This window comes from Carcharodon carcharias, chromosome 14 (assembly GCF_017639515.1).
Source record: "Carcharodon carcharias isolate sCarCar2 chromosome 14, sCarCar2.pri, whole genome shotgun sequence".
Classification (NCBI taxonomy): Eukaryota; Metazoa; Chordata; class Chondrichthyes; order Lamniformes; family Lamnidae; genus Carcharodon; species Carcharodon carcharias.
In genome coordinates this window covers 31,052,187-31,078,292 of record NC_054480.1, presented here as the reverse complement: position 1 = coordinate 31,078,292, position 26,106 = coordinate 31,052,187, and the positions used below count along the sequence as shown (strand labels likewise).

At 41.5% G+C, this 26,106-nt stretch overlaps 1 protein-coding gene across 4 annotated transcripts in view; it reads right to left on the bottom strand.

The window, feature by feature from the left end:
* Nucleotides 1-581: 581 nt before the first annotated feature.
* Nucleotides 582-26,106, bottom strand: part of LOC121286821 (protein SOGA1-like) — a 111,467-nt gene continuing 85,942 nt past the window's right edge. For 3 of the 4 annotated variants that reach the window (XM_041203877.1, XM_041203879.1, XM_041203876.1), the window contains 4 exons: nt 16,065-16,316; nt 11,662-11,732; nt 9,195-10,641; nt 582-7,368 (listed from right to left, as the gene is read on the bottom strand). In XM_041203877.1, the coding sequence (XP_041059811.1) occupies nt 7,234-7,368; nt 9,195-10,641; nt 11,662-11,732; nt 16,065-16,316 (1,905 nt within the window). In that variant the 3' untranslated portion in view covers nt 582-7,233. The remainder of the gene's footprint in view (nt 7,369-9,194; nt 10,642-11,661; nt 11,733-16,064; nt 16,317-26,106) is intronic. The other variant, XM_041203878.1, reaches the window with a different exon arrangement.

The window sequence follows — 26,106 nt, the reverse complement described above, 5'->3', positions numbered from 1 at the left end:
GTTTAGAGAGATCATGCAAAAGGAAGCCAATGGAAGGTGGATTGGTGGAAGTATGCATCATGGAAAATTGGGGAGATTAGACTGGTGGGACGAACATGAGGAAAGTCAGAAAAGGTCACTCTAAAATGGTCAATGGAGCTAGGGGCAGGATTTTCCCCTCGGCGATTTGGGGGAGGGGCCTGCTCGCCAAGGGGAAAATGATGCGGGATGACGTCGGGAAGAATCCCCAACGTCATCAGGGTCCCTTTAAATTTTTAGGAAGGCGGGCAGACAGCGAAATCAGCTGTCCACCCGCCGACCTGTCAATGGCCAACTGAGGCCATTGACAGGCTCATTAAGATAATTAAAGACCTGCCCGTCCAAGCTTAAGGCTGGCGGGCAGGCCAGGATCCCCAGCGGGCTTCTGATTATTCATGAAACTTCATCCACCGGCGGGATGAAGTTTCATGTCCGTTTTTTTAAACATTCAATAATTTTATGTGTTTATTATTAATATGTCCCATCTCATGTGACATGTTAATAATTTTAATATTTATCTATTTTTAGACTTTTCTTACCTGTCACGAATCTCCGAGACAGAACTTTGCCTCAGGGAGCAGTGCAATCTTTTGCGCGCATGTGCGAAAGAGCACACTTTGACAGATGGGAATTCCCTCCCCCTGGAACAGGAAGCGTCGGGCAGGCCGCTGGGTGGGCCTTAATTGGCCCGTCCACTCAAAATGGCGGTGGGCCCCGTTTCGGTGGTGGGGGTCGGCTGTCCGCCCGCTGCCGAGCCGGTGGGGCCCGCACGCCATCCGAGGGCAAAATTCTGCCCTAGATTTGTAAGGGAAGGATCATGAGAAGTCAAAGTGAATGGAGTAAGTATGAGGGGAAGGCAGAGGGGAGAGTGGCAACGAAAAGAGAGGAAGCTAGAATGGGAGGAACAGTGGCAAGGGAGGTCAAGGAAGGCCAAATTGGGTGGGCAATAGGCAGAATAGCCAAAGAAAATAAATTAGAAAAGGCAGTGGCAATGGAAACCAGCATATCACAAATTGGGACAGGAAATAGCTAGGAAAGCTGGATTTGTCAGGTTAATAGTAAGGAAGCCAGTGTAAGTCAGAATGGAAAGCATAAAAGGGTGCCTGCAAAAGATAGATGGTTAGCAACATGAGAAGCAGAGAACTTCAGACTGGAGAGGGCAATGACAAATGGAGCTAAAATGGGAGAGTTAATAGGGATGGCAAAGGGGAAGACAGGTTGGTAGGGATAAAAATCATTGAAAACCAGAAACAATCAAATGGGTAGAGGTGATGGTAAGGGGAGATGGATTTTTATACATTATAGAAAACCAGACGGAGTCAAATTGTGATGCGGGGGGGGGCGGTGGGTGGGTACAGGAAAGGGAAGTCAAAGGTAAATGGAGTGGTAAGAGTCAAAAGATCCAGGGTAATCAATATGGGAAGCTACATGGAATTAGACAAGGATGGGAAATAAGGGCAAGCAGAAATAATTTGAGGGGGGAATGGGATGGAATCCAACCTAAAAGATGTAATTGCAAGGGCCACCAGAGGAAGACAATGTTCCATTAAACATCAAGGGAACATTGAGCAGAATATTGAGGGGAGCCAGATAGGGAAGTGTAACAGGAAAGAAGCTCATATTGGATTGTGCAATGAAAGGGGAGTGAAATTGAAGAGGTCAAAATATGGGGAAGGAGTAGAAGAGACAAACAAAGAACCAGGGTTGCATTGAGAGAGGTCACGGGAAGGAGGGCTAGGCTGAAAAGGTAAATGGGAAGGGTAGCCAGACTGGAACAGTGGGATAACAAGGAAAAACACATTGAGAGGGATAAAAAGAGCATAAAACTTCCACTCAGTGAAGAGTTCCTATTGGTTCGGCAAGGGAGAAGGTTTGCAATTTGGTTCCATTAGGTTTCCACCCTCTTATAGTTTCCTCCTGATGTTGGAAGTGTAGGTGCTTCTGCCTGTACCAATCACATCATTCCAGGAGTTTAGGGATGTTTCTGAAGCCATTTAGGGCAACCCCAAGAATTTTGCCTGAAATTTCTCTGATAGGCTTAGCAGAACCTATGTTGCCGTGAGCAGGTGTAGGCCTCATTCAGAACCTACAGTGGAGAAGGCAAACAGCAATCAATCCTAGCAAGGAACCACTACTTGTTTCCTGTGGCTAAATGGAGCAGATGCCTCTGCTGATACAGCAGAGTACCCATCCCAAAGAAATTACGTGGAAGCCAAAGTATCGAGTGGAATCACCAGGGCCCGTAAAAGTTTTAGGCTGAGATGTGATGTTAGATTGGGTTGAACAAATGGAGTCAATGAACAAGGTATGGGATGAGATGAGTAGCAGGGGAGAAAAATTACAAGGAGAAATGGGAAGGCAGATTGGGATGGCCAGTGGAAAAGGTGCCAGGTTGGGAGTATTGGCAAGGGAAGCCAATTAAAGGCGGGGCTGGGTAGGCAAGTGGGGAAGGGAGCCAACTTAATACATGAACTGAATTGGAAGAAGTAAAGGGAAGAAAGACAAGTGAGAGACAACTTGAGAAGGCAAGCTAGCATGGGAACTAAAACAGAAGAGCCATGGTAGGTTAAACAAAGAAAAGGGCAATGTGATGGATGACATTGTGGGGAGTGTGGGGCAAGGTGTGGGGGCAGTGGGAAACAGACAATTTGGTAAGAGCAATAACAACGGGAGTGAGGGGTATGGGAGAAGAGACATACACATTCAAACAAGGACTGAGAGTGGGAGAGTAAATGGAAATGGATGCAAGAGGAAGACATTTTGGTAGAGGCAACTAGAAGACTGAAAATGAGAAATAGAGAAAGGAAGGAAAATAATGCTGGAATAGACTAGAAGAAATTAAAAGGCAAGTTATGAGTTATATTGAAAGGGACAATGGAAGTGCAAACCAGTCTGGGAGTGGTAACGTGGGGGTGGGATAGGGGGAAGATTGGGAGATGCAATGAGGAAAAAAAGCCAGAAGAACACTGAAGGGATTCAAAGGGAAAAACAAGCAGGAAATAGGAGGCAGATCGTAGGGGCAATGGAAAGGGGAACTAGGAGAAATACTAACAGGAAAGTAGATAGAGACACTAATAAGTATAATGACAAATGTACACAGGGGAATTAAGGGCGTTTGAAAAGGAAGACATTTGTGAAGAATGTCAGACAAGAAGGGGAGAGCAACTGGAAAGTGAACAAGAATGGCAAAAGAAATGACAAGTTGAGCCATTTTGGGAAGGTCATCGAGACATGGGTAACTGGATATGGAAGCAGCTAGACTGGTAAAGATCATGGGGGTGAAAAAGGAAGACAAATTAGTAAAGGCATTTGAAAGGGGAAACAAACTAGGAAAGATGATATTAAGGAAACTGGACCAGAGAGGGAATAAGTTTCGGAAGAGGCAATAGCAAAGGTCACCAGATTGGAACAGGTCATGTGAAGAGCTAAAGGATGTAGATGGAGGAGGAGCAATACCAAGGCTGCTAGATTGGAACATGACATGTTAAGGAAGGTCAGACTGGAAGGGTGAGAAGAAAATACAGATTGGGAGAAAAATGGAAAAGGGTCACAGACTGGGAAAAGTGAGATCTGCCCAAAAGGGGATGGGAAATGGAAGGCACACAGTTTGGGAGAGGCTAGCCAGAGGAAGTTAGAGTGGATGGGGTAATGATGGATGGGATAACGAAAGGTTGAGATAATCACCTGGAACGAGGAATATAGTTGAACAGAGAAAGGAATATGGTCGGAAGGGAGCCTAAGTGACAGACACAGCGATGTGACAGGAAAGGCAAGACAAACTGGGGGAAAATGAAGGACAAGCAAGACTGTAAGAGGAAATAGGAGAAGAAAGAGAGAGGAAGACAAGCAGGTAAATTGGGAAAGGAAATTGGAAGCTGAGAATTTGGGAAAGGGAGTGAGAGGCTGTTAGAATGAGAAACAGGTAAATAAAGATGCTGAAGGGGTCTGGTCTCAATACCAGATAGTGACACTAAGGCATATAAATACCAAGGGGCGGGTGGAGGATGCGGTGGGGAAAGACAAGAGAAATAAAATCAAATAGAATAGGGATAACTTTCAACTTTGTTGTTTGAACAGTAATCTATTGGAGAAGCTCTGTAACCGATTATAGAATAAAATTCATTGCATTAAATCAAAGGGAAAAAAATTTGTGCCGGTTCTACAACAGGTGGCCGATTCACTCCCCCCGGCAACAAATTCAACAAGGCACCTAATCTACTATATTATAAAGGTATAGGGTTAGAAGTTCATCTCGGACAGTGGTGCATACAAGCTGCAATAAATCAATAATAGTGTCTAATATTCAGTTCCATTGCAGTTAGTCGGATTAAATATCAGGTACCATGTAGAATGGGCAGCTGATCCAATAGCACCTTTTTTATGTCACCGTCCGAGGTGAATCTCTACCCCAATCCTACCCTATGGGTGGGTGGAGGGAGTGCTTTTAACATCTAGTGCCAAACCAGTGGTCGGAGGTAAGGGGGAGGGGAGCAGAGTTCATACACTGGCTGCTTGTCATTGTACTGTGCAGATGAAGGCTCATTTACATGGAACCAGCAAGCTGCATGCACCAAATTGGGGTCCAATGGATTTTGCGGAGCTGATCAACTGGGTGGCGAAGGTGGGAGAGCAATGAGCAGGATGAGCTGCACGTGAACCAGCAGTAGGCTGAAATATTTATATGATGAAAGGAGGAGTATTCCTCCTTCTTCTGACCCCGCAAAAATGAATGATGAGAAGGCTTCGGGCAGTTTTATGAACCAACTCCAGTGGCTGCTTTATGGTATATTGGTTAAACCACTTACTGCATCACATGCAGTTAACAGGGGGTAGAGGTGTCACACCTACACCAATAGTCAAATGCTGGCAGCCAGCTTTTCAAGTGAGAAAATCACCTGCCTGGTTTTTCTCAGCATCCCTCTGCTGTGGTACCCAGCTGTTAAGACAATCAGGAAAACGATGCCCCCTCCCTACTGTCTCCTTCAGACGGTTATACTGGGACTAGGCCTACTCCAGGCCCATGTGGGAAATGGAGGAAATCCTTGCACTACATATTGTCAGCTGACACTACACATCTCCACCCCATTCTTTCTTTTTCAGCATTCCTCAGGCACAATTTCCCTTCTAATGCTGAAATTCTATTATAAGTGTTGTGCAATAATCTCCCTCAGAATTTCTTTTTTTAGATTATATCCAGAGTAATACAAAATGAGTGGGAAAGAACAGTGAAATGGCCTGGAAATTCTAAGGTGCCCATAAACGGCAGAACAATCTCCAGTCCTAAACAGAGAGGCCTGAGGTGCATGTTATAGTGGGCCTGACACCTCAAGATCATTGTGATAGTGAGCTGTGAACACCTAATGAACAGGCAGCTTGTCAGTAAAGAGACACTGGCTCACGTGGTTTTAATGTGGGGTACAAGGGAAGCACTCCTGCTCCTCCCAACTCCACATGCAGTTTAAGTATATTTGAAGCACTTACCATTACGGTTGTGGCCTGTAGCTGTCACTTTAAGATCCACCTGTTAGGCTGAATAGAGTCCTGGTTTTCCTGAACATTGCTGCGAGTGCCAAACCATCTATCAGGGCAACCCAATATTGCAAAGGGGGCCTCAAACAGGCATTAGATCCCTTACTTGAATGCGCAAAGTGTCTAACACCTGCTTCAGGCATTGATCCTTACTGTCAATATTTTCTTGCCTACACCAATATTACAGGATGCGCACTTCTGGGCTCAATCAGCATTCACTTTCTGTCCAGTATATAGTAGGCTCAAGAGGCTAGGCCATAGTCTTCACATGTCATCTTTCCCCCAAGTACTTATATGCTAGTGACCTCTGACTATTGCATAACCTCCAATGCATTCATTTGGTATATGGAACCCACAATATACAGTGTCACAAAGCAGTAACAAGAAAAAGCTCAGATATTGTAAATTATGAAAGTGAAGTTGTTTCTTTAAACTAATTCAATTTTAAGAGGTGTTCCTGCTTTGTAACACACAGCCGACTACTTCATTCTTATCATAGACAGAATATTAATTTCCCCTTTTGCAGTTCAGTGGTTTCCCTTCAATAATAGTTTATAAATGATAGAATGCATCATCAGGAATAGTAACGAACAACTGGTCTTGGGGCAGAAGTAATGTGGGAATTTATTTCACTGTCACATTCAATTTTATCATCCACCAGACAAAACCACTTTGTTACAGATGAAAAACAACTCTGAAAGTGAGAGAGAAAGCTAACCAATGGCCTGCAGTTTGTAAGTGCTTTCAAATCTGCAAAGCACTTGGTTGAGCCATGCCTGCACTATTTAATTAACACTTATCTGGTAATACTACCTGTAAACTGTGTAACTTGGAAAGCACGGCACAGGCTACTCACAAGTATCTCCTTTAAGACATGCTGCGTGATTGTGTTGCCAGACAAAGAAAATTAAAGGTACTGTGCATTCGCTGAACAGGCTGTGCACAATGGAAAAAAAACTAGAGGGGACATTGCTTATAAATCCCTTTCCCTAAAGGGAACCACCTTTATCAAGCAGGGTGTGTAACAGGTGGCCCATGCAATTCCACCCACTTAACTTCTCCACCCAAGTAAAATTTCATCCTCCATACTCTCTGACGACAGTGCTACAGGAGATCTATTAGTTCTTGATACTCTTTATACATATTAACAATTTGCAGCTAACTTTATGATTGGTGAGTGGGATCTCTCCAGATTCCCAAATGTGCAGTTTGAAATGTGTGTTGCAAGTTTTTATTCCTTCTTAGTTAAATATATCTGTGGAGTGGGGCAATAATGATTGAGGTCCCAGACACATCTATAGATCACAAGTGAGAATCGGAAGAAAGCAGCATAAAGATAGGAGGATGTTTGCCAAAAGAAGTAGAGACTGTCATAGATCATAATCTAGTTTAACAATCCTGTTGTTGTATGAACATCTATGTACTGCTATTACAGAAATGATTCAACCACCTATGCATTATAACCTAGATTGCTCAGATTCTCTTGTTAAAAAATCAATAGCTTGCTTTCCCTCCACAGTTTGTACTTTGCAATCTACAGTGACTACGACAATAAAAATCACAAACATCTTTTCAAAATGTCTCTGAGAATTTCACTTATGCTGTCAGAGCAAAAGTTGTAGAGTGACATTATTTTAGCACACATAAAGCTGTCTCCTTGCTTCGGTACGTGGCACAGTTCATGACTCAGCCTGATTTTTCATCTGACATGCTGGGATCTGAAGGCAAAGAACGTGATTTACATTGTGATAACGAATGGCGAACTGACCTGGATGGAAAGCAGGAGGTGAGTGACTGAGATGTACAATCACATGATGTTTCCTGCACAAGAACATGAATGAAATTCAATGTGAGTAATTACATGCCAAGCAAAAGCAATCTTGTCTAATAAATGCTTTTAGAATTGGGAAAGAACTTTCTTAAATGATAATTGAAATTCTAAACCTAGTAACTACTATTGGTGATGGCAGACCAACAAGCTGACATGATGTTTCTACAGCAACTAATTTTGCAACAGTAATAACCTATTTTAAATAAATGTGCTCATGCTCATATTAAACTAGCAGACAAAGAAACGCTGGGCCAGCGATGCCAATATCACCAGCAGCAATTTCTTTATCAAGAAAAAACAAAGTGCTCATTAGGATGAGGAATGTTAGTGTTGGGCAAAGGAATGCCTCCCATTTCAGGCACTCAGTGTCAGCGGCATAAACCCCAGGTGAGGGACAGCACTGGCTAGGTGCGAATAAGCTCCCCCCGACTCCTACAATACAACCTCAGAAGAATACACCCCAAAACTGTGACTTTCTTCCCCATCACTTTCAACACCAGTCATCCTGTGCCCTCTCAATGACACTGCCAACTAGTGCTGATGTAGGGACAGTTTGCACTTTAGTCTCATATTCCATTTGGAATGGGAATGATATTGTTCAAACTGATTGCCCACAGGACTTTTTCAGTCACCAGACGGAAAAGCCTTTCTTCACATCTGTCTGGTTTTAATTTCTACCCAAGGCTGGGATTTTATGCGGAGGAGGCAGTCCCAGCACTCCTCCAGCTTAAAAAGTCAGAGGTAAGATGGCCTCCGCATGGCCGGGAAGCCCCAAGCTGCTTCTATGCCATCGGACCGTTAATTGACTCAGGAGGAGGCATCTGCCTCCATCTTGGGGGAAGTCCCACCTCCGAATGCTCTGACTAATCAGGTGGCCAATCAGCTCTGTAGTGCCCGCGGTGCCACCTGGAGAGGTGGCCACAGGCAGTCCCCAATACAATCATCACTGAAACCAAATTAGGAGGTGAGTGGGGGTCAGGCTGGCAGGCTCTGGTAAAGAAGTGCCGGCTGGGGACACAAGCGAAGGTATCATCGTGAGGGGGGCATCTGCTGGGGGGATCCCCTCAGCTCCCAACAAAGTAAAATGCCAGTGGCGGCAGGAAGAGGCCCTTTACTGGCCACTTAGGGACCTCAACTGGCCCAAAGACAGGAACACTGTCCAATACCTCCCTCAGTGCCAATAAAATATCAGTAGAGGCGGATAGGTAACAGGCATGCCGCTCCTGCCATGCCACCCAATTTTACACCTCTCCCCCACGAGCCAACTCCCCAGGGTGAGCAGTGGGGCCATAAAATTCCCTCCAAGTTCCAGAGGGAAAAGGCCATCAACCTTCCACAGTATAAAATGAAATTTGTGAGATGAGGTTCCAGTGCTGGTATCAGTGTTTTCTCCATCACGTCCATGCTTATGAGCAACTTCAGGTGCCTTGACTTGTTAAAATTACCCTTCAATATTTTATACAAATTTTGATTTTCATTAATTTGATTTAATCTGTATAGTAACAAACATGAGGTTTGTTTACAACCTTTATGCATTAGAATATATTCAGCTAGGTTATTTTACTTGTAGGTAATAGTAAATTAAAATTGATGACTTTTGACTTTTATAAATCTTAAAAGTACTAATTGGATAGTGCTCTCGAAGGGCTGGCACAGGCCAAATGGGCTGAATGACCTCTTTCTGTCCTGTAACATCCTATGATTTTATACTAGTCCAGATACCTCATATCAATAATGGAGGTTTTAGAGTAGAGAGTTCTAAAAAATAATTTAATGACATATTTTAATGAGATGGAGCTCCTACTAATGCAGTTACCTCAAGTAGACCAGAAGCTCCACAAGCATCCCGTGTGTCTGGGTCTTTAGCTCCCTGGGCTGGATAGGATGTTGGTTTTTGGTCCTCCTTGTTCGGTTGCTTGGGAAGTCTTTTATTTACAATTCTGGAAACACTGTCTACCTGCGTTTGGCCCAATGGAGCAGCCAAATCTGTTTTTCTGATACTTTCTTCAGAAACTGGATCTTTTAATGGTTTGTCAGCTCCATTTGTTGGACTCTGGGATCTGCCACACACATTCCTGAAAAACTCCTGAACAATCCCATATCTTGATGTATCGCCTTTTGTTTTTGTTTCATGTTGGCTTGATTTCCAAACTGAGTCGACACTTCCAGATGGGTGTTCAACAACGTTAAACAAACTGGACAGTCCATCATTGATTGAACTGAGTACTGGACTATCTCTTGTAGTAGTTGACCTAGCCCAAGCTGACTCATTTTGTCCTCGATGAGACATGGCCCATGGACTTCGCTCTCTATGATCTATTTTTGATGAGCTTCTTCTCTGCAACTTTGGTGAACCATATTTGGGTGAACAGCAAGGACGTTCAAACTTAGTCGGCACCTTTTCCAAAGATGAAGAGAGTTGTTTGCTACGGGAACTCTGGGTTGGCATCAATAAGGATCCTCTCGATGCCCATGACCGGTGCAGACTACTAGAGATAGATCTTGGACTCTCAGTCTGCAACCCAACACTAATACTTCGGGTTGTCTGAGTACCCACACTGATAAGTCCAACAGTCTGGCTTGCAGTATTAACCTTCCTTTCCAATGAGCTTGTACAAATAACATTTCTGACGCAATTGGCTGCCTCCTTCATGTCATCACTCATGTTACCTGATATTTGTAGATCATGCAGAGCAGATGGAAACCCAGTAGCAGCAGCAGAAACTGAAACAGGATGTTCCCCAGCGCCACTTTCCAGCAAATCCCGGTGCTTGGAAAAGTTATTAAACCACTTGTTGCACACATTCTCTGAATGGGGCTCTGAATCCTCAGTTTGTTTGGGTTTCGCCATGGTGAACAGGAAGCCTGGTTCAATCATAATCTTTCCTTCATTGTTTTGAACCACAGAACCATCCATCCTGCGCACTACTGGTGGACTGTAATAAATACGAATGCCAGTTCTGTCTGGTGCTGTGTAACTCCTCTGTATTTGTTTTGTATTGAGATGTGGGTTAACTAGATTTGCTGCCATGGTGAAGTCCCAAGATGAAATTACAGGCACTTCCACATTTGACTGCTTGATTAATGTGCTTTCTGATTTCTCCTGTAACAATTCACCATCGTTATTCATGTGCTTCCAATTTTTCTTGTTCAGCTCCTCAAGATCCTTTAAACCTTTTGGCAAGGTTGCAGAGGTGGGAGGTAAGTATGGAGAGGTGTCCAACAAGCTCTCAAACTCAGACATAGAAGAAACTGACTTGGCCCTAAAAATAATGCATTTAAAAATAAGTTATTTTTCTTTTTTTGGTGAAATAGGAGCGAATGCCACATTACCCATGGGAACAAGCTAAAAATGTCAACTGTACTTATTTTCCAGTTAGGATGGGAAAGTTTTCACTAACATTTTGATATACCAAGAGAGTTCAGGCATTTACAGCTTTGGAAAAATTGCAAAATTCACTGGCTCAATATTGAGACACTTCTTGGCCAATTATTAAACATGGATCAAGTTATTCTGTTCTTATTGAGGGGCTGCTGCATCCATGTGAGGAATAGAGAACAATTTACAGGGAAATGCAGGTTGGTGTTGATGGGAGGGAATGGGCTACAGGGAAATGTGTTGTGTTTGGGTCAACATTTAACGGTTGTTTCAATCTTCTTAACGTCACTCCTCAATCCAGGACAATTAATATCTCACTACCTTTAATTTACATGAAGGGGAGGCCACCATTGTTCCTACAATAGATTGAGGGATAAGCTAATTAAGGCAGTTAAAAGGATTCAATAGGATCGATAAAGAGAAATAATTTTTTTTCATGGGCAATCCAGAACAGGGGGACATAATCTCAAAATTAGGACTATCCATTGGAAGAACTTTTTCACAGAAAAGATAGTAGAAATTTGGCATAATCTCCCCCAAAAAGCTGTTGATGCTGTGTCGACTGAAATCTTCAAGACAACAATAGATTTCGGTTAGGTAAAGGCATTGAGGAATATTGAGCAAAGGTGAGTAAAATAGAGCTGAAGGTCAAATCATTCATGATCCAACTGAGGGGCTGAATGGTCTAAAAATTTTAATTTTTTTTGTCCAAGAAACAGCTCAACATAAAGGAACAGGTTAAAAATAGTTAATTTGTACTTTGATCAAACTTCAAAACTTAAAAAAATTGGAAAAATAATAAAGAAACGGCCAACTGGAGCTTACTTATGTTAAGTTTTATTACAATTTAATTCCTTGCTTGGCAACAAACACTTGATCTAAATACAGTTAAGCTAATTTTTACCGTTGCAAATTAGTTCCCTTAGCCTCTAATTCATCTGAAGTTTCCTTTTCACTGTTTCTGTGTTGCAACATCTGAAAAATACAAAGATTGGGACTTGTAAACAGTTATGTGGGAATTTGCAGGGTCTGGTGAATCTGTTATAATTTCCTCATAAATATACTGACTGTCACTACAAGTCACTCTAGCTTAACATCTGAGAAAAACCACCACCTCCTGTGCTAGCTTGACAATAACACCTTTCTCTACCAACATCAGCAGGATATGACAGGTCTTTGATCTTTCGCTTGATGTAGTTGTAACAATTAGATGAAGTAGAGGTGAAGGGGGTAGGATTTCTCTCATAAGCAATGTATAACAAACCATTTAGAAAGTGCAGAGAGGAAATTTTCCATCATGGTTTTATTAACTTTTAAATCTCTTGAAGCAAATCATGCTGAAAACCCACTAAATTCCTGTAGGAGTTTAATTTATTCAAAATCATGTGACTTATGGGTGAAGGGACGTAATTCCGATTTTAATGATAGATTTAATGCCTGTTTTTCTCCAAAACTAATGAGCTGCTAACAAAATGGTATTCTCAGAAGTCTCACAACTTGAGAGAAAAAGTCTCTCATTTTATTATTAAAAAAAACTCAAAAAAAACCTCAGAAACCTAACAGCAATATTCTCTACATTGTAACTGGGTGTCTTAACTTCAAAATTGCTGTTCTCTGAATTAACAATCTGCTTTTAAATAATGTGCAATTACAATTTTACTCCCTTTTCACACAATTTCTCCGTATCCAGCAGTATGAGGAGAGATTTCCCATTTTGTTCAGTTCCCCGGCACAGGGATGAAGAAAAAGAGGTGAGGGGCCAATACATCAGGTCTCTACCCCTCATACACTGAGCTGGGATTCCCTTTTCATTCCCAGAAATACGATAAATAAGTACATATGCAGAGTAGGCACAAACGCTGCATAAATCAAGGATATGAGCCAAGAGGGATTATCTCAGATTATTATCTACTAGGTGCCACAAGATCCCAGAGGAAACAAGACGCTGGGGTGTGTCAAAGATTGAAAATCAGACTTTGATCATTGATAGTTAAGAGTTTCTAATCTTATCATCAGGGCAATCTTTAGGTCTCAGGGCGTTCTAATTGCTACTTTCTATCAATAGTTGGAATGCTATTATTCCAATTACCAGAAGTACAGTTGTATTCTTGCTTTCAACCTAATTCCATGGCATGTCTGTTTATGTGTATTTGCAAAAAAATTGGTGTATCCACCAAGTACTTCCAGTTCAGAAGAAAGTACACCATCAGGACACATTGCTACACTACATAGGTCAACTATCCCATACACAGCTACCTGGGAGAGTACAATGTGCCTGGAAGCCTGTGGCACTTATTTCATCCCTTTCAGGAAGATCTCCAGACAACACCAAATGACCATGAGAGTCACCGTGGCCCTTATTATTCAAAATGATAATAAATAAATATGATGCATAATATTCAAATTAAGTTCAATGCAATTATTTCACCCATGATGTGGTGTGTAAATGCTGTCAGTTTGACATAACATTGTGTTGCCCCTTTGGGATTTGATTCAGACGTGTGAAATTTAACCTATTCTTTATAAATTAATTCCTTGTGGAAGGGTAAGTGTGACACCTGGCTGCAGGAGCTTGCTGAGTCTTCTGCGATTTTGGTGGCCTCAGACATCCTTGGGCTGTGCACTATGAAAGCACTCCATCTGAATCAGCTCCGCCTGCTGCTGTGGTGGCCGAGTGGTCCTCCCTTGTATCTCCACCTCCTCCCATACCTGCAGTACGAGACGCTTCTAGGAATGGGACAGTCAGTCTCTAAGTGCTTCCCTCCTGCAGCCAGACTCTTGGCAGTATAGGTCCCAGTGCCTGACAGTAAACTATAATATGCCATGTTTTTGTAAAATTGTTTAGTTAGCATTTGGCCAAGTCTTTACAGGACTGTTTCAGCTTAATGCCTCCTAATTGCAGTTAAATATTAGGATTATTTCCAATAAAAATTCTGTCTAATGTGGTGCCACTCACAGTTTAGCAGTTCTTGTCCTATCCAAACTGCCATTTCCCCACAAAATAGTGAGTACAGAGAACTGAGACAGCTTTTAACGATCCTAAAATTGTGCAGAATGATGAATACATTCATGGATAGAATTTATAAATCAAGTGCTCTCCACACAGAGCCTCACACAATGGCAGTACTTTCTGGAAGTACATCCCATATGACTTTCTATCCATTAATTGTAATGGACAGAAAATTGTGCATCCCACGTTGACCTTCACAGCGATTCCTGATACATAGTCCCATTCTATGAAGCTCTGTGTAGGGAGCACTCATTTGTAAAGTTTGCCACAATAACAACAGTTCCAGTGAATTAGAAACTGATTTACTTAAAAAAAAACATAAGAAATGCAACTAAATCAATTACAAAGAATTGATAGTTTCAGAAACTATGGTTATTGGCTTATCAGAATCATGAAAGTTGAATTAATTAGCTCCTGTGATGGAAGAAAGATTATCAGCACAAATACATAGATTTTAGATCAAATGCCATATGGAACACAACATAAATGAATCCTGTGAATAAAACAAGACACTGTTGAATAACCAGAAATAGAATGTCACATTAATCTTACAGCTATTTTTTTTCAGATGGACAATTTACAAAACTTTACTTTCTAGGAAGTCTTACACCTCACAGAAGAGTAAACAAGTAGGGATAGGTTCATGATACACTGTACATAATGAAAGAAGAAATGAGCTTGGGGGACTGAACAACCTTTATTCATTCCAATTTTATTATGTTCCTCTAAGAAATGTGGATAATGCTGAATATATTCCATTTATGGGACTGTACTAAACCAGTGAATCAAATGCAGAGGAAATCATCAAGGTTCATGTTAATACCATTAAAATCCAAATTTGGAGCAGGTCAGCACAAGGGGCATTATTTCCAACAGAAGAGAGAGATTTTGCTCTCAGCTGAAGGTAGTCTGATGCGATGGAAGGAATTCAGTCTTGTGAGGATTGCGATGGCGTTCTCACAAGCTATGCTATGAAGTTCTAGGGCACAGGTTTGCACTCAAAATGCACAGCAGCTAGGCCGCAGAGAAAATGCATTTCTCCACAGGAGGTAAAACTTGGGAGTTAAAGGTTGCTCTTGTTCAAACTTTCTTTCCCTTTAACTTCTCTCATGACCTACAGGAATGGAAACTGGTCATCTACCCAACCACTCGATAAAAAAAAAAAGCAAAGGGAATCAAAATAAAACACTAGGGGCAGGAGTTTTCAATCAGCGTGTGGGGGTGGGCCCGACGCGTGAAATGAGGTGCAATGATGTCGGGTGCGCGTCCTGACGTCATCGTGCTGAGTTGCGATGTTTCGTTTGCCGGGAGCGCGCCGGAGTCAGCTGTGTGTCCGCCGATATGTAAACGGCCTATTAAGGATCTAATTAAGGCTACTGTAAACGCTGCCAGTCCAACCTGAAGGTTGGCGGGCAGGCGAAAAGGCCGAGCAGCCTTCGTTTTTTTAGGAAACCTCATCCACAAGCGGGATGAGGTTTCCTGAAGCTTTTATTAAATACGTTTTTAAAAATTCATAATTATAAAAACATGTCCCATCTCATGTGACACTCACACGAGGGGATATGTTTAAATTAATTTTTAAACTTTTTATTTATTAATTTCAGAAGTCCTTCAACCTCCCTGAGGCAGCTCCGTGCTGTGCATATCTGACATCATTGCTGTGTTCATTTATCTCCACATCTCCACTGGGAAAAATACGATAGCTTGCCGAATACTGACTGCAAAGATCCCAGCATTATGATCCTGCTGGAGTTTGCAGAGTCAGCAAAAGGACACCCAATGTACATGGGGCAAAAGGTCACCACTACTCATCTGTTCCCTGCAGCCAGCAAATCAGGCACCTGCCCTCCAATGAAAGGGGGCTGCCAAGTTTCCCTTTAGACTCCGACTCCCCTGTCTAAGGGGGATGATCATATTTTTATTTCACAAGAATTTCCTTTCTTTGAAGATCCAGGCTGCTTTTCTGGCCTAAATTGTCCATTTCGCTGTCCTGAATGGGTTTAATCTTATCTCAAATAGTATAGCGGCAGCATTATCCTGGGTCCTGTGAGAGCCAGTGAAATGGGAATTCCTGGCATAGGAAATTCCCTTCCCTTGTTCCACCTGCCCTAACAACATTTGTCTTTTAAAGGGGAGGTGGACGTTCTTTCCTGGCACACGTACTGGAAAATCCCAGAAACCTTGCGCAACCCCTTGTATTTTGGGGCGGTGGGGCATAACATTTGCACTCATAAGACTACAGGTTTAGAAACACCTTAAAAAATGTTTAGGACACATTAAGAGATTTCTGCATGTACCTGATTGATCTTGTGCTGCATTTCCTTCAAACGCTGCTCGCTGTGACTCCGCTCAGTGTTAAATCGGTCCAGTAACTCTAATTTTTCCTGACTCCAGTTCTTTTCACTGATTTGAAGCTGCTGCGTTAGATCCATAACTGCACTGTAGGAATCTGCGAGGAGCTGCTGATGTTCTTCTCTCTCCCATTTCAAAGCAGTCTTGAGATCACCTGGAGCTTTCTCAGAGGTCATTTTGCCAGCCCTACCTTCCAGCTGTTGTGGGAAATCAATATCTTAAGTTGAATTTCCAGCAATTTTCATAACTTACTTTTATTCACAGGGTGTACAGAAAGTCAGCATTTACTTCCCAACACTCATTGGTTCAACTGGTGACTTGTGACACCATTTAAGAGGCAACCACATTGTTGTGGGTTGGGGCACACATAGAACAGACCAGGCAAGGACAGCAGATTTATTTCCCACACTGTTACTAGCTTCTTAATTCCAGAGTTATTTAATTGAATTTAATTAACTGCAGTGTTGAGATTCAAACTCATGTCTCCAGATCATTAATCAAGGCCTCTGGTTTACAAGGCTAGTCACATAGCTGCTATGCTACCCCACCCACTGGTGCTTTTCTACCCCAAATTTGAGCCTTAATAATACAATTACAATTAAGCTAAATTTATGTAGCTTGATGAAAAATAGTTCATTGCGAGCTCAAATTCCACGTTTCTTTTCCTTTCTTGCACTTGTGAAAAATACATATTAAAAAGACATTCTTTATTGTTTAAATTTCTGAGATGAGAAACTAAACCTGTTTTTTTTTTAAGACGTTTAACTACAGCTCTTATAACAACATACTTCCATGTTGTCTACTTCAAAATTCTTGTAAAATGTTTTTGATTCCTGCAAGTCTGAATTGCACATGCTAGTTAAGGAACTGAGGGGTTAATTCTGCAATTATGTGGTCCCAATAGGGGAGCTGTAACCAGCAGAAATAGCGAAACTACATTGTAGCAACGATCCTTCTTGTTACGTCTAGGAAAATTGAATGACTGAGCTGCACCTCTAGGTCACTAACCTGGATGATTTTAGGATACTGATTAACTGAAGGTTACCATCTCCATGTCCCAGGTAGAATGATGACAGACTATCGAGGGGAACATCTGTCTGAAGGGGTGGTGTAGGAAGGATTGGTTCCATTTCATGGGACACTGACACAAGTCTGGGACAGGAAGGGAACCTTCAGGCTCCTGAAGGAGGGTTTGATGAGGATCCTAGTGGAATGGATGAAAAGAGCAGGCACAAGGACTTTAAATTAGTAAATTGGGGGGGGGGGGGGTGGGGGGGCTTCGCTGAATAAAGCGGTATAAATAATAGTTCAAAAACAAACAAAAAGGAAGAGAGAACAGTAACAGTCAAAAATTCAGTTTTAGTTTTTTTTTCTGTAAAGGGAAAGCTAGAAGATGTAAAGAAATTAAACAGAGAAAGAAAAATAAGAACAGTTGAGTAAATCTTCAAAACAAAAGGGCAGGTTAGGGTGTGTGGCCCAACTAAGCGTTATTTACATAAATACATTGAACACAAGGAACAAGCTGACCAAACTGTAGGTGCAAATGCAACTTGGAGGGTTTGTTAAAGTAGCCATTACTGAGGCATTACTATAAGACATTCGGAACAAGGAGCTAGATATACAGGTTACAGGTTCTTAGGAAAGATAGAGAAAACAGATGAGTGAGAAGAATAGCCTTAGCAATTAAGAATTACATTTTTTGAATGATAAAACAGGATATAAGAGACAAGTAGACATTGGAGGCTTATGGATAGAATTAAGAAATGAGAAATGGATTTAAGGCTATTGTGGGAGTTGTCTACAGGCTCTCTAATAGCAACAGTGAAGTGGTAGATGCAGAGATTAGACAAGCATGTAATAATGGCAGAATGGTTTTAATAGGGGAGTTTAACTTGCATATGGGTAGCATAGGCAGATTAGCACATTAGAAAGGCAGTGAAATGTTCTGAGTGCGTCCAGGATTGGTTACTACAACAGTAAGTCTGAAAACCAACAAAGGGAGAATGCCATATTAGCTACAACACTGGAATCCACCTGAAAACATGGAAAATTGCCCAGGTATGTCCTAGCCACAAAAAGCAAGACAAATCCAATCTGACCAATTACCACCCCATCAGCCTCCTCTTGATCAACAGCAAAGTGATGGAAGGTGTCATCGGCAGTGCTATCTAGTGGCACTTACACAGCAATAACTTGGTCATTAATGTTCACTTTGCTTGCTGATGCTCCACAGGGCCAGATGGCTTCCATCCCAGCATTTTAAAGGAAGTCAATAAGAATATTGCAGATGCCCTAATCTATAATCTTGCAAAATGCCCTAATCTATAATCTTGCAAAATTCTCTTGATTCAGGAACTATTCTTTTAGATTGGAAAACTGTGGATATCATTCCGCTATTTAAGAAAGGTGAAAGAGGGGAATTATAGTTGTCCTAACATCTGCTGTCAAGAATTACTAGAGTCTATAATTAAAGCTAGAGTGACTGAATAACTTGTAAATTTTCAGGTAATCAGGAGAGCCAACTTGGATTTGTAAAGGGTAGGTCATGCCTGTCAAATTTGACTGAACTTTTGAAGAAGTGATTGAAGTTGTGGATAAGGGAATGTTTTGAAATCTTTCGCGGGATGTGGGTATCGCTGGCTAAGCTAGCATTTATTGCCCATCCCTAATGGCCTTTGAGAAGGTGGTAGTCAGCCACCTTCTTGAACCATTGCAGTACATGTGGTGTCGGTACACACACAGCTCTGTTCGGAAGGGAGTCCCAAATTTTGACCCAGTGACTATGAAGGGGCAGTGATATAGTTCCAAGTTAGGACAATGTGTGGCTTGAAGGGGAACTTGCAGGTGGTGATGTTCCCATCCCTGGACCTTGTTGGTGGCAGAGGTGCAGTCGAAGGACCCTTGTGAGTTGCTGCAGTGCATCTTGTAGATGGTACACACTGTGTGTCAATGGTGGAGGGAGTGAATGTTGAAGGCGGTGGATGGGGTGCCACTCAAGTGGGCTGCTTTGTCCTGGATGGTATCAAGCTTCTCGAGTGTTGTTGGGGCTGCACTCATCCAGGCCAGTGGTGAGCATTCCATCACATTCTTGACTTGTGCCTTGTAGATGGTGGAGATGTTTTTGGGAATCAAGAGGTGAATACTCTCTGCAGAATTCCCAGCCTCTGACCTGCTCTTCTGGCCACAGTATTTATATAGCTGGTCCAATTCAGTTTCTAGTTATCAGTGGTAACCCCCAGGATGTTCATGGTGGGGGGGTTCAATGATGGTAATGCCATTGAATGTCATGGGCAGATGGATTCTTTGTTGGAGATGGTCATTGTCTGGGACTCGTGTGACGTGAATGTTACTTGCCGCTTATCAGCCCAAGCCTGAATTTTGCCCAGGTCTTGCTGCATATGGACAGGGACTGCTTCAGTATCTCAGAAATCACGAATGGTGCTGAATGTTGTGCAATCATCAGTGAACATTCCCTCTTCTGACCTTATGATGGAGAGAAGGTCATTGATAAAGCATGTCAAGATGGTTGAGCCTAGGACGCTACCCTGAGGAACTACTGCAGTGATGCCCTGGGACTGAGATGATTGGCCTCCAATAACACCAATCACTTTACTTTGTGCTAGGTATGACTCCAGCTAGTGGAGAATTTCCCCCTCAATTCCCATTGACTCCAGTTTTGTTAAGGGCTCCTTGATGCCATACTCTATCAAATATTGCCTTGATGTCAAGGGCAAAGTGCAGTCATTCTCACCTCATCTCTCCAGTTCAGCTCTTTAGTCCATGTTTTGACAACGGCTGTAATGAGATCAGGGACTGAGTGGCCCTGGCAGAACCCAAACTGACCGTCAGTGAGCAGGTTTTTGCTGATTAAGTGCCCCTTGATAGCACCGCCGATGACACCTTTCTTCACTTCTCTGATGAATGGGGGTAGACTAACAGGGTGGTAATTGTCTAATGGTAGAGTAATTGTCTGGGTTAGATTTGTCCTTTTTTTGTGGGAAAGACGCATTTTACGCATTGTCAGGTAGATGCCAATAATGTAGATATACTGGAACAGCTTGGCTAGGGGCGTAGCAAGTTCTGGAGCACAGGTCTTCAGTACTATTGCTGGAATATTGTCAGGGCCCATAGCCTTTGCAATATCCAGTGCCTTCAGCCGTTTCTTGTCACGTGGAGTGAATTGAATTGGCAGAAGGCTGGATTCTCTGATGCTGGGGACCTCAGGAGCAGGTTGAGATGGATCATCTGCTCAGCACTTCTGGCTAAAGATTATTGCAAATGCTTCAGCCTTCTCTTTTACACTGATACACTGGGGTCCCCCATCATTGAAGATGGGCACTTTTGTGGAGCCTCCACCTCCAGTGAGTTGTTTAATTTTCCATCACCATTCACGACTCGAAGTGACAGGACTGCAGGGTTTAGATCTGGTCCATTGGTTGTGGGATCGCTTAGGTCAGTCTGTCGCATGCTGCTTTCACTGTTTGGCATGCAAATAGTCCTGTGTTGTAGCTTCACCAAGTTGACATATCATTTTAAGGTACGCCTGGTGCTGCTCCTGACATGCCCTCCTGCACTCTTCTTTGAACCAGGGTTGATCCCCTGGCTTGATGGCAATGGTAGAGTAGGGGATATGCAGGGCTATGAGGTTACAAACCGTGGTTGATTACAGTTCTGCTGCTGCTGATGGCCCACAGCACCTCATGGATACCCATGTTTTGAAATGCTAGATTTGGTTGAAATCTAACCCATTTAGCATGGTGGTAGTGCCACACAACATGATGGAGGGCATCCTCAATGTGAAGATGGGACTTCGGTTCTACAAGGACTACATGGTGAGCATTCCTACCAATACTGTCTGGGACAGATGCATCTTGTAGACTGGTGAGGATGAGGTCAAGTTGGATTTTCCCTCTTGTTGGTTCCCTCACCACCTGCTGCAGACCAGTTTAGCATCTACGTACTTTAGGGCTTGGCCAGCTCAGAGTACATTCTGTTCCCTTGCCACCCTTAGTACTTCTTCATGTAGTATTCAAGTAGTATTCAACATGGAGCAGTACTGATTCACCAGCCGAGTCGGGGTGGTGGGGGGGGGGGGGGGGGGGGGCGCGGCGGGGGTGCCTGACGAACGTCTATGTACATATGTACATTACTTACACGAACTTCCATAAGGCATTTGATAAAGCATCTCATAAGAGACTGTTAGCTAAAGTTGAAGCTCGTGCAACTGAAGACAAATTACCGACCTGGTTTAGAAATCGGCTGTGTGGCAGAAGACAGAAAGTAGGGATAATGGACAAGGTACTGTAATTGTCAGGATGTGACTAGTGGTGTCTCGCAAGGATCTGTATTGAGGCCTCAATTATCCACCATATTCATTAACGATTTACACGATGGAATAGAAAGTCACATAGTTAAGTCTGCCATTGACACAGTAGTTCAGAGGGAAGCATAATGTTACAAAAAGATGTTGATAGATTAAGTGAATAGTCAAAACTGTGCAAATGAATTTCAATGTAGGCAAATATGGGACTGATTAGAACAGGATACTTTCTATAAAGGTGAAAATCTAGAAACAGTGCAGGTCCAAAGAGGTTTAGGGGTCCGGGTACCTAGATCATTAAAATTGTCATGAACAGCTCCAGAAAATCAGAAACTAATTAAAACGGTTAATGGAAGGCTGGCTTTATACCTAGAGGACTAGAATACAAGAGGGTAGAAGTTATGCTACAGCTATGGGTGTGACACCTTAGGAAGAAAATATTAGCCATGGAGGGAGTGCAGCACAGATTTATCAGAATGATAGGAGGTTAAATTATGAGCAGTATACACAAACTAGTTGTATTCCCTGCAATTTGGAAGGCTAAACAGTGATTTGATCAAACTTTTATAGTAAAATATTTGTTGTCCAGCATGCTCTGGGAAACAGTGGTGACAGTTAATCAAAAATGCTGGTTAATGGGGAGTCAACGGGTTATTTAACAATTAGGCTGGTCAAAATTCTTTTAAGAATTAAGTGCTATATATTAAGATCTAAGAGATTGAATGATAAATATGTTTCCAACCACTAATAAGATTTAGTCATGCCTTGGCGTCTGATATAATTTATATCCTTCTGGCTTGGCTTTCTGTTACAATAAAAGTTTTTGAACAACCGGAGATGTTTAAGTTCCTGATTCTTAATTACTGTACACTGGAAAAGAGTTCTAACCACAACATATACTGTGCATCACAATGGATAAACGTGTTACTTTACACTGAGCCTGTTTTGGGGGAGGGGGGAAGGTGAAAACAATTGATATTGCCACAATGATTCTGGGAACAGGAAAAAATAGACCTATTCTATCAAAATGGAGATGCAAGGTTATGTTACTTAACTGCGATCATGCAACATTTACATTCTTTCAAATAAACATCATGAGAGTGGTTAGGATTGATCTGAGTAAAACTAGATTATGCAATATTAAAATTACTGCAAATTCAATTAACTGCAATCTGAACAGGCAAATGTGCTTGTTAAACATAACCTTGCATCTCCATTTTGATAGGAAATATCTATTTTTTTTTCCCCCTTTGCTAGAATCGTTACAGTGGTTTCAACTGTTTCCACCTCCCATTAGAACTATCCATCTACCAAAATCATTGGTGTTCATTCCAATGTGAAATAAAAAAGGGAATGTACTGTATTCACAACAATATAGTCAAACATCACTTAGTTGTCATGGTAACGGAATCTGAGAGATCCTAGATCATTCTACCTTCTGACAATTGTATTCCACTGTTATCTGCCATTAAAATACACTGCAGATAATGGGGCCAGATGTTTCTGGTGAAATAATGGTGAGGCTAATGTTAGCGTTATTTATGCACAAAAGTTACAGGAACTTCAGGAAGATAAAAGCACATTTATCACAGATATGCAAAAGTTGCTGTCTGAGTTTTGCTGCTCTGCCATTAGCACTGTGAAAACAACATTTTGCTGTCTGCTTTACCATTCAAAAGCATTGTATTATATGGAGCTGCTATGTTTGAGGTAGATGTGGCTATGGAAAGTTAAGGCTTGTCTATTTAAAATCACAGCACCCTTTTAATGTTGTGTTAATTACTAACAAACAACCTCTCAGGCACTTCAAATTAATTATCAGTGTGGAGTCTCATTTCTTCAGGTTTTAATTGTTGTTGAGATTTTAAAAATGTAAAACTTTTTTTTAAACTTGCCCTTTTTTTTTCAGTTCTCTAATAATCCAAGCTCTCTTTCCCTCAGATAAAAGCAAAGTACTGGGGATGCTGGAAAGCTGAAACAAAAACAGAAAATGTTGGAAAAACTCAGCAAGTCTAACAGCATCTGTGGAGAGAAAAAAAAAAGAGTTAACATTTCGAGTCCATCTGACTCAAATGCTCTGAAGAGTCATACGGACTTAAAACGTTAACTCTTTTTTTTCTCTCCACAGATGCTGTTAGACCTGTTGAATTTTTTCAGCATTTTCTGTTTTTCACTCTTTCACTCATTTTATTTCTCTTTCTGTGCCTGATTTGACATTGAATTCACCCACTCTACACTTCCTTCTCAGCCCTTGTGCTGTTAATTTCACAATCCTTCAATCTGATTGGATAAGAAGATACACACTTGCATGACTTGCTCGCTCAGGTCCCAGATATGCCCTGTTTTCACCTCATTGTGTGGTTACCTTTTCGCACTTTCGGCAACTTTCCATCCAGGTAAAAAAATTCAAAACCTAAACATGCAAAGGCATGGCGGACATAATTAGATGCCATGTTACAACAAATTATGGCCCACTATGGAGTAGAATTTTTGAACTGGTGCTTCCAGCACAGAGTTTTGCTGGATGGGCACAGCTATTGAAAAGAGAGATGCTAAGGTGCTATTTAAATGCAAGTTTTTTTTCCATTTTTATTTCTTCCCAATATAGCTAGAAATTCCCAAATATTAATGCATTTCTGTAAAAATGAATATAATCTCTCTCTAGGGGTCTAGTTCTTATGAGAAGGTTCATCAGACAGTACATGGCGTACGCATTTCCATCTGAATCACATTTCCATTCCCAGGGCCAAACATGCAGCTGTGTCCCTAGGTCAGGCTGATAAAGGAAACTGTGGTCTGCAGACCTAAACGGTTGTAATGGTATGGCTTACATTACATCAGCCAACATCTGCATGTCACAGTGTTGAGCAGTACAGATATTAGTAAGAAAAAAAAGGGGGAGGTGATTCTATGAACAATGCTGCCAAAAAATTCAGTGATCCACTTAGAGTAAACCATTCGGATAGATATGCAAGCATTTTGAAATTTTAGATTTGAACTCATATCCTGAATATGAACTGATTATTGGCATAAATGCTGCAACCTACAAAATGTCAACAGTGCCCGTAATATTAATACTGCATAATTTAAGTTATACCATCATTCTATAGCACGTTGCTACAAAACTGTGATGGTCTAAGAAAGATGGGGCCAGATATTTCTCTCAAATTAATGGTCACGAAAATGCTGCTTACCATTATTTATACATAAATGTTACAGCAACTTCAGTTGAGGGACAGGTGCACAGTGAAAAGTTGCTCTGCTTCACTGTTAGCTTCACAAAAATGGCATCTCACTGCCTGCCTCATGACTGAAATGCTTTGAATGGTGAAGTTGCCATAGAAAGTGAATTGGCATTTCAAGTCTAAGCATTCTATTGATGAGTTAATAACTGCCAATCAACCTGTCTGATACTCAAAATTAATTAGTACAAACATGGAGTCTGACCTGATCAGGTGGAGATTTTAAGAACGTTAAACTTAACATGTGAATATTGTCTTTTAAAAAACTTTTCCTTTGTCTCTTTTTTCATTCTCTTTTTATTGCTCTTTGTCTCTGATTTGACACTGAATTCATCCTCACTAATCCACACTCTAATCTTTCAATTTGATTGCTTAAGGAGATGTGCTCCCCTCGCCGCATCATCATCACCTCAGCAATTTTCAGCAATTTGCCATGCAAAAGCTTAAATAACCTAAATGTGTAAAGGCAAGTCTAGCTAATAGAAGACATTGTTACATGCCCTTCTGGGCTTGGAATCAGAATTATATCACTGTCAGTAAGTGCAGCGCAGGGTTCTGATGAAAGGCAATCAACCTGAAAAACTAACGCTGTTTCTCTCTCCACAGATGCTTCCTGAACTGCTGAGGTTTTCTAACAATTTGCTTTTATTTCAGATTTCCAACATCCACAGTATTTTGCTTTCATATTTAAATCTCATTCTGCCAAACAGCCTATAGAGCTGCCAGAACAGAACACTCTCACTTGCATTTAGGATAAGTGTTACAGGCAGCTGTCAAGAATTTATTTCTGAATTTGGTGCAAATACATGAAGTTCAGTGAAATATACTTTACCCCCCAAAATATGCTAACATTATCTCTAAACTGATTTATTCCAAGAAATTACCCTTTCCAAAATTAGTGAATGGTGCTTAATGGGTTATAAAACATTTCTCCTCCTGCTATTTTAACACAGATGTTAGCCTGTACTTTTTAAATGAATTAATGTTGTGCTGAAATGGATGCCAAAGGGATCTTGGACAAGCACATTATGTGTTCTTCCTGTAAAATCAGGAAAAGTAGTTCCTTGGCTACAGATATTTCTTGAGAGTCATTGAAAGGAATTAATGGCTTGAAGAATAAAACTACATTAAAGGCTTTTTTTAAAAAACAAGCTGAAATACCCAATCAAATTTTAAGAATAACCTCAAAGTACAGAAAATGGAAAACAGATTGTTGAACTAAACACAAAAGTGTAATGATTATGTTATTGGACTAATAATAGTGAACATAACTTCAAATCTCACCTTAGCAGTTTTAGAGTTTGAATTCAGTTTTAAAAATCAGAAAATAAACCACCAGTAAAAGGTGACCATGAAACTGTCAGACAGTCATATGTTACTGACAGGAGGGGGTTTAATTTAAACAGCACCAATTTGTCCTCTCAC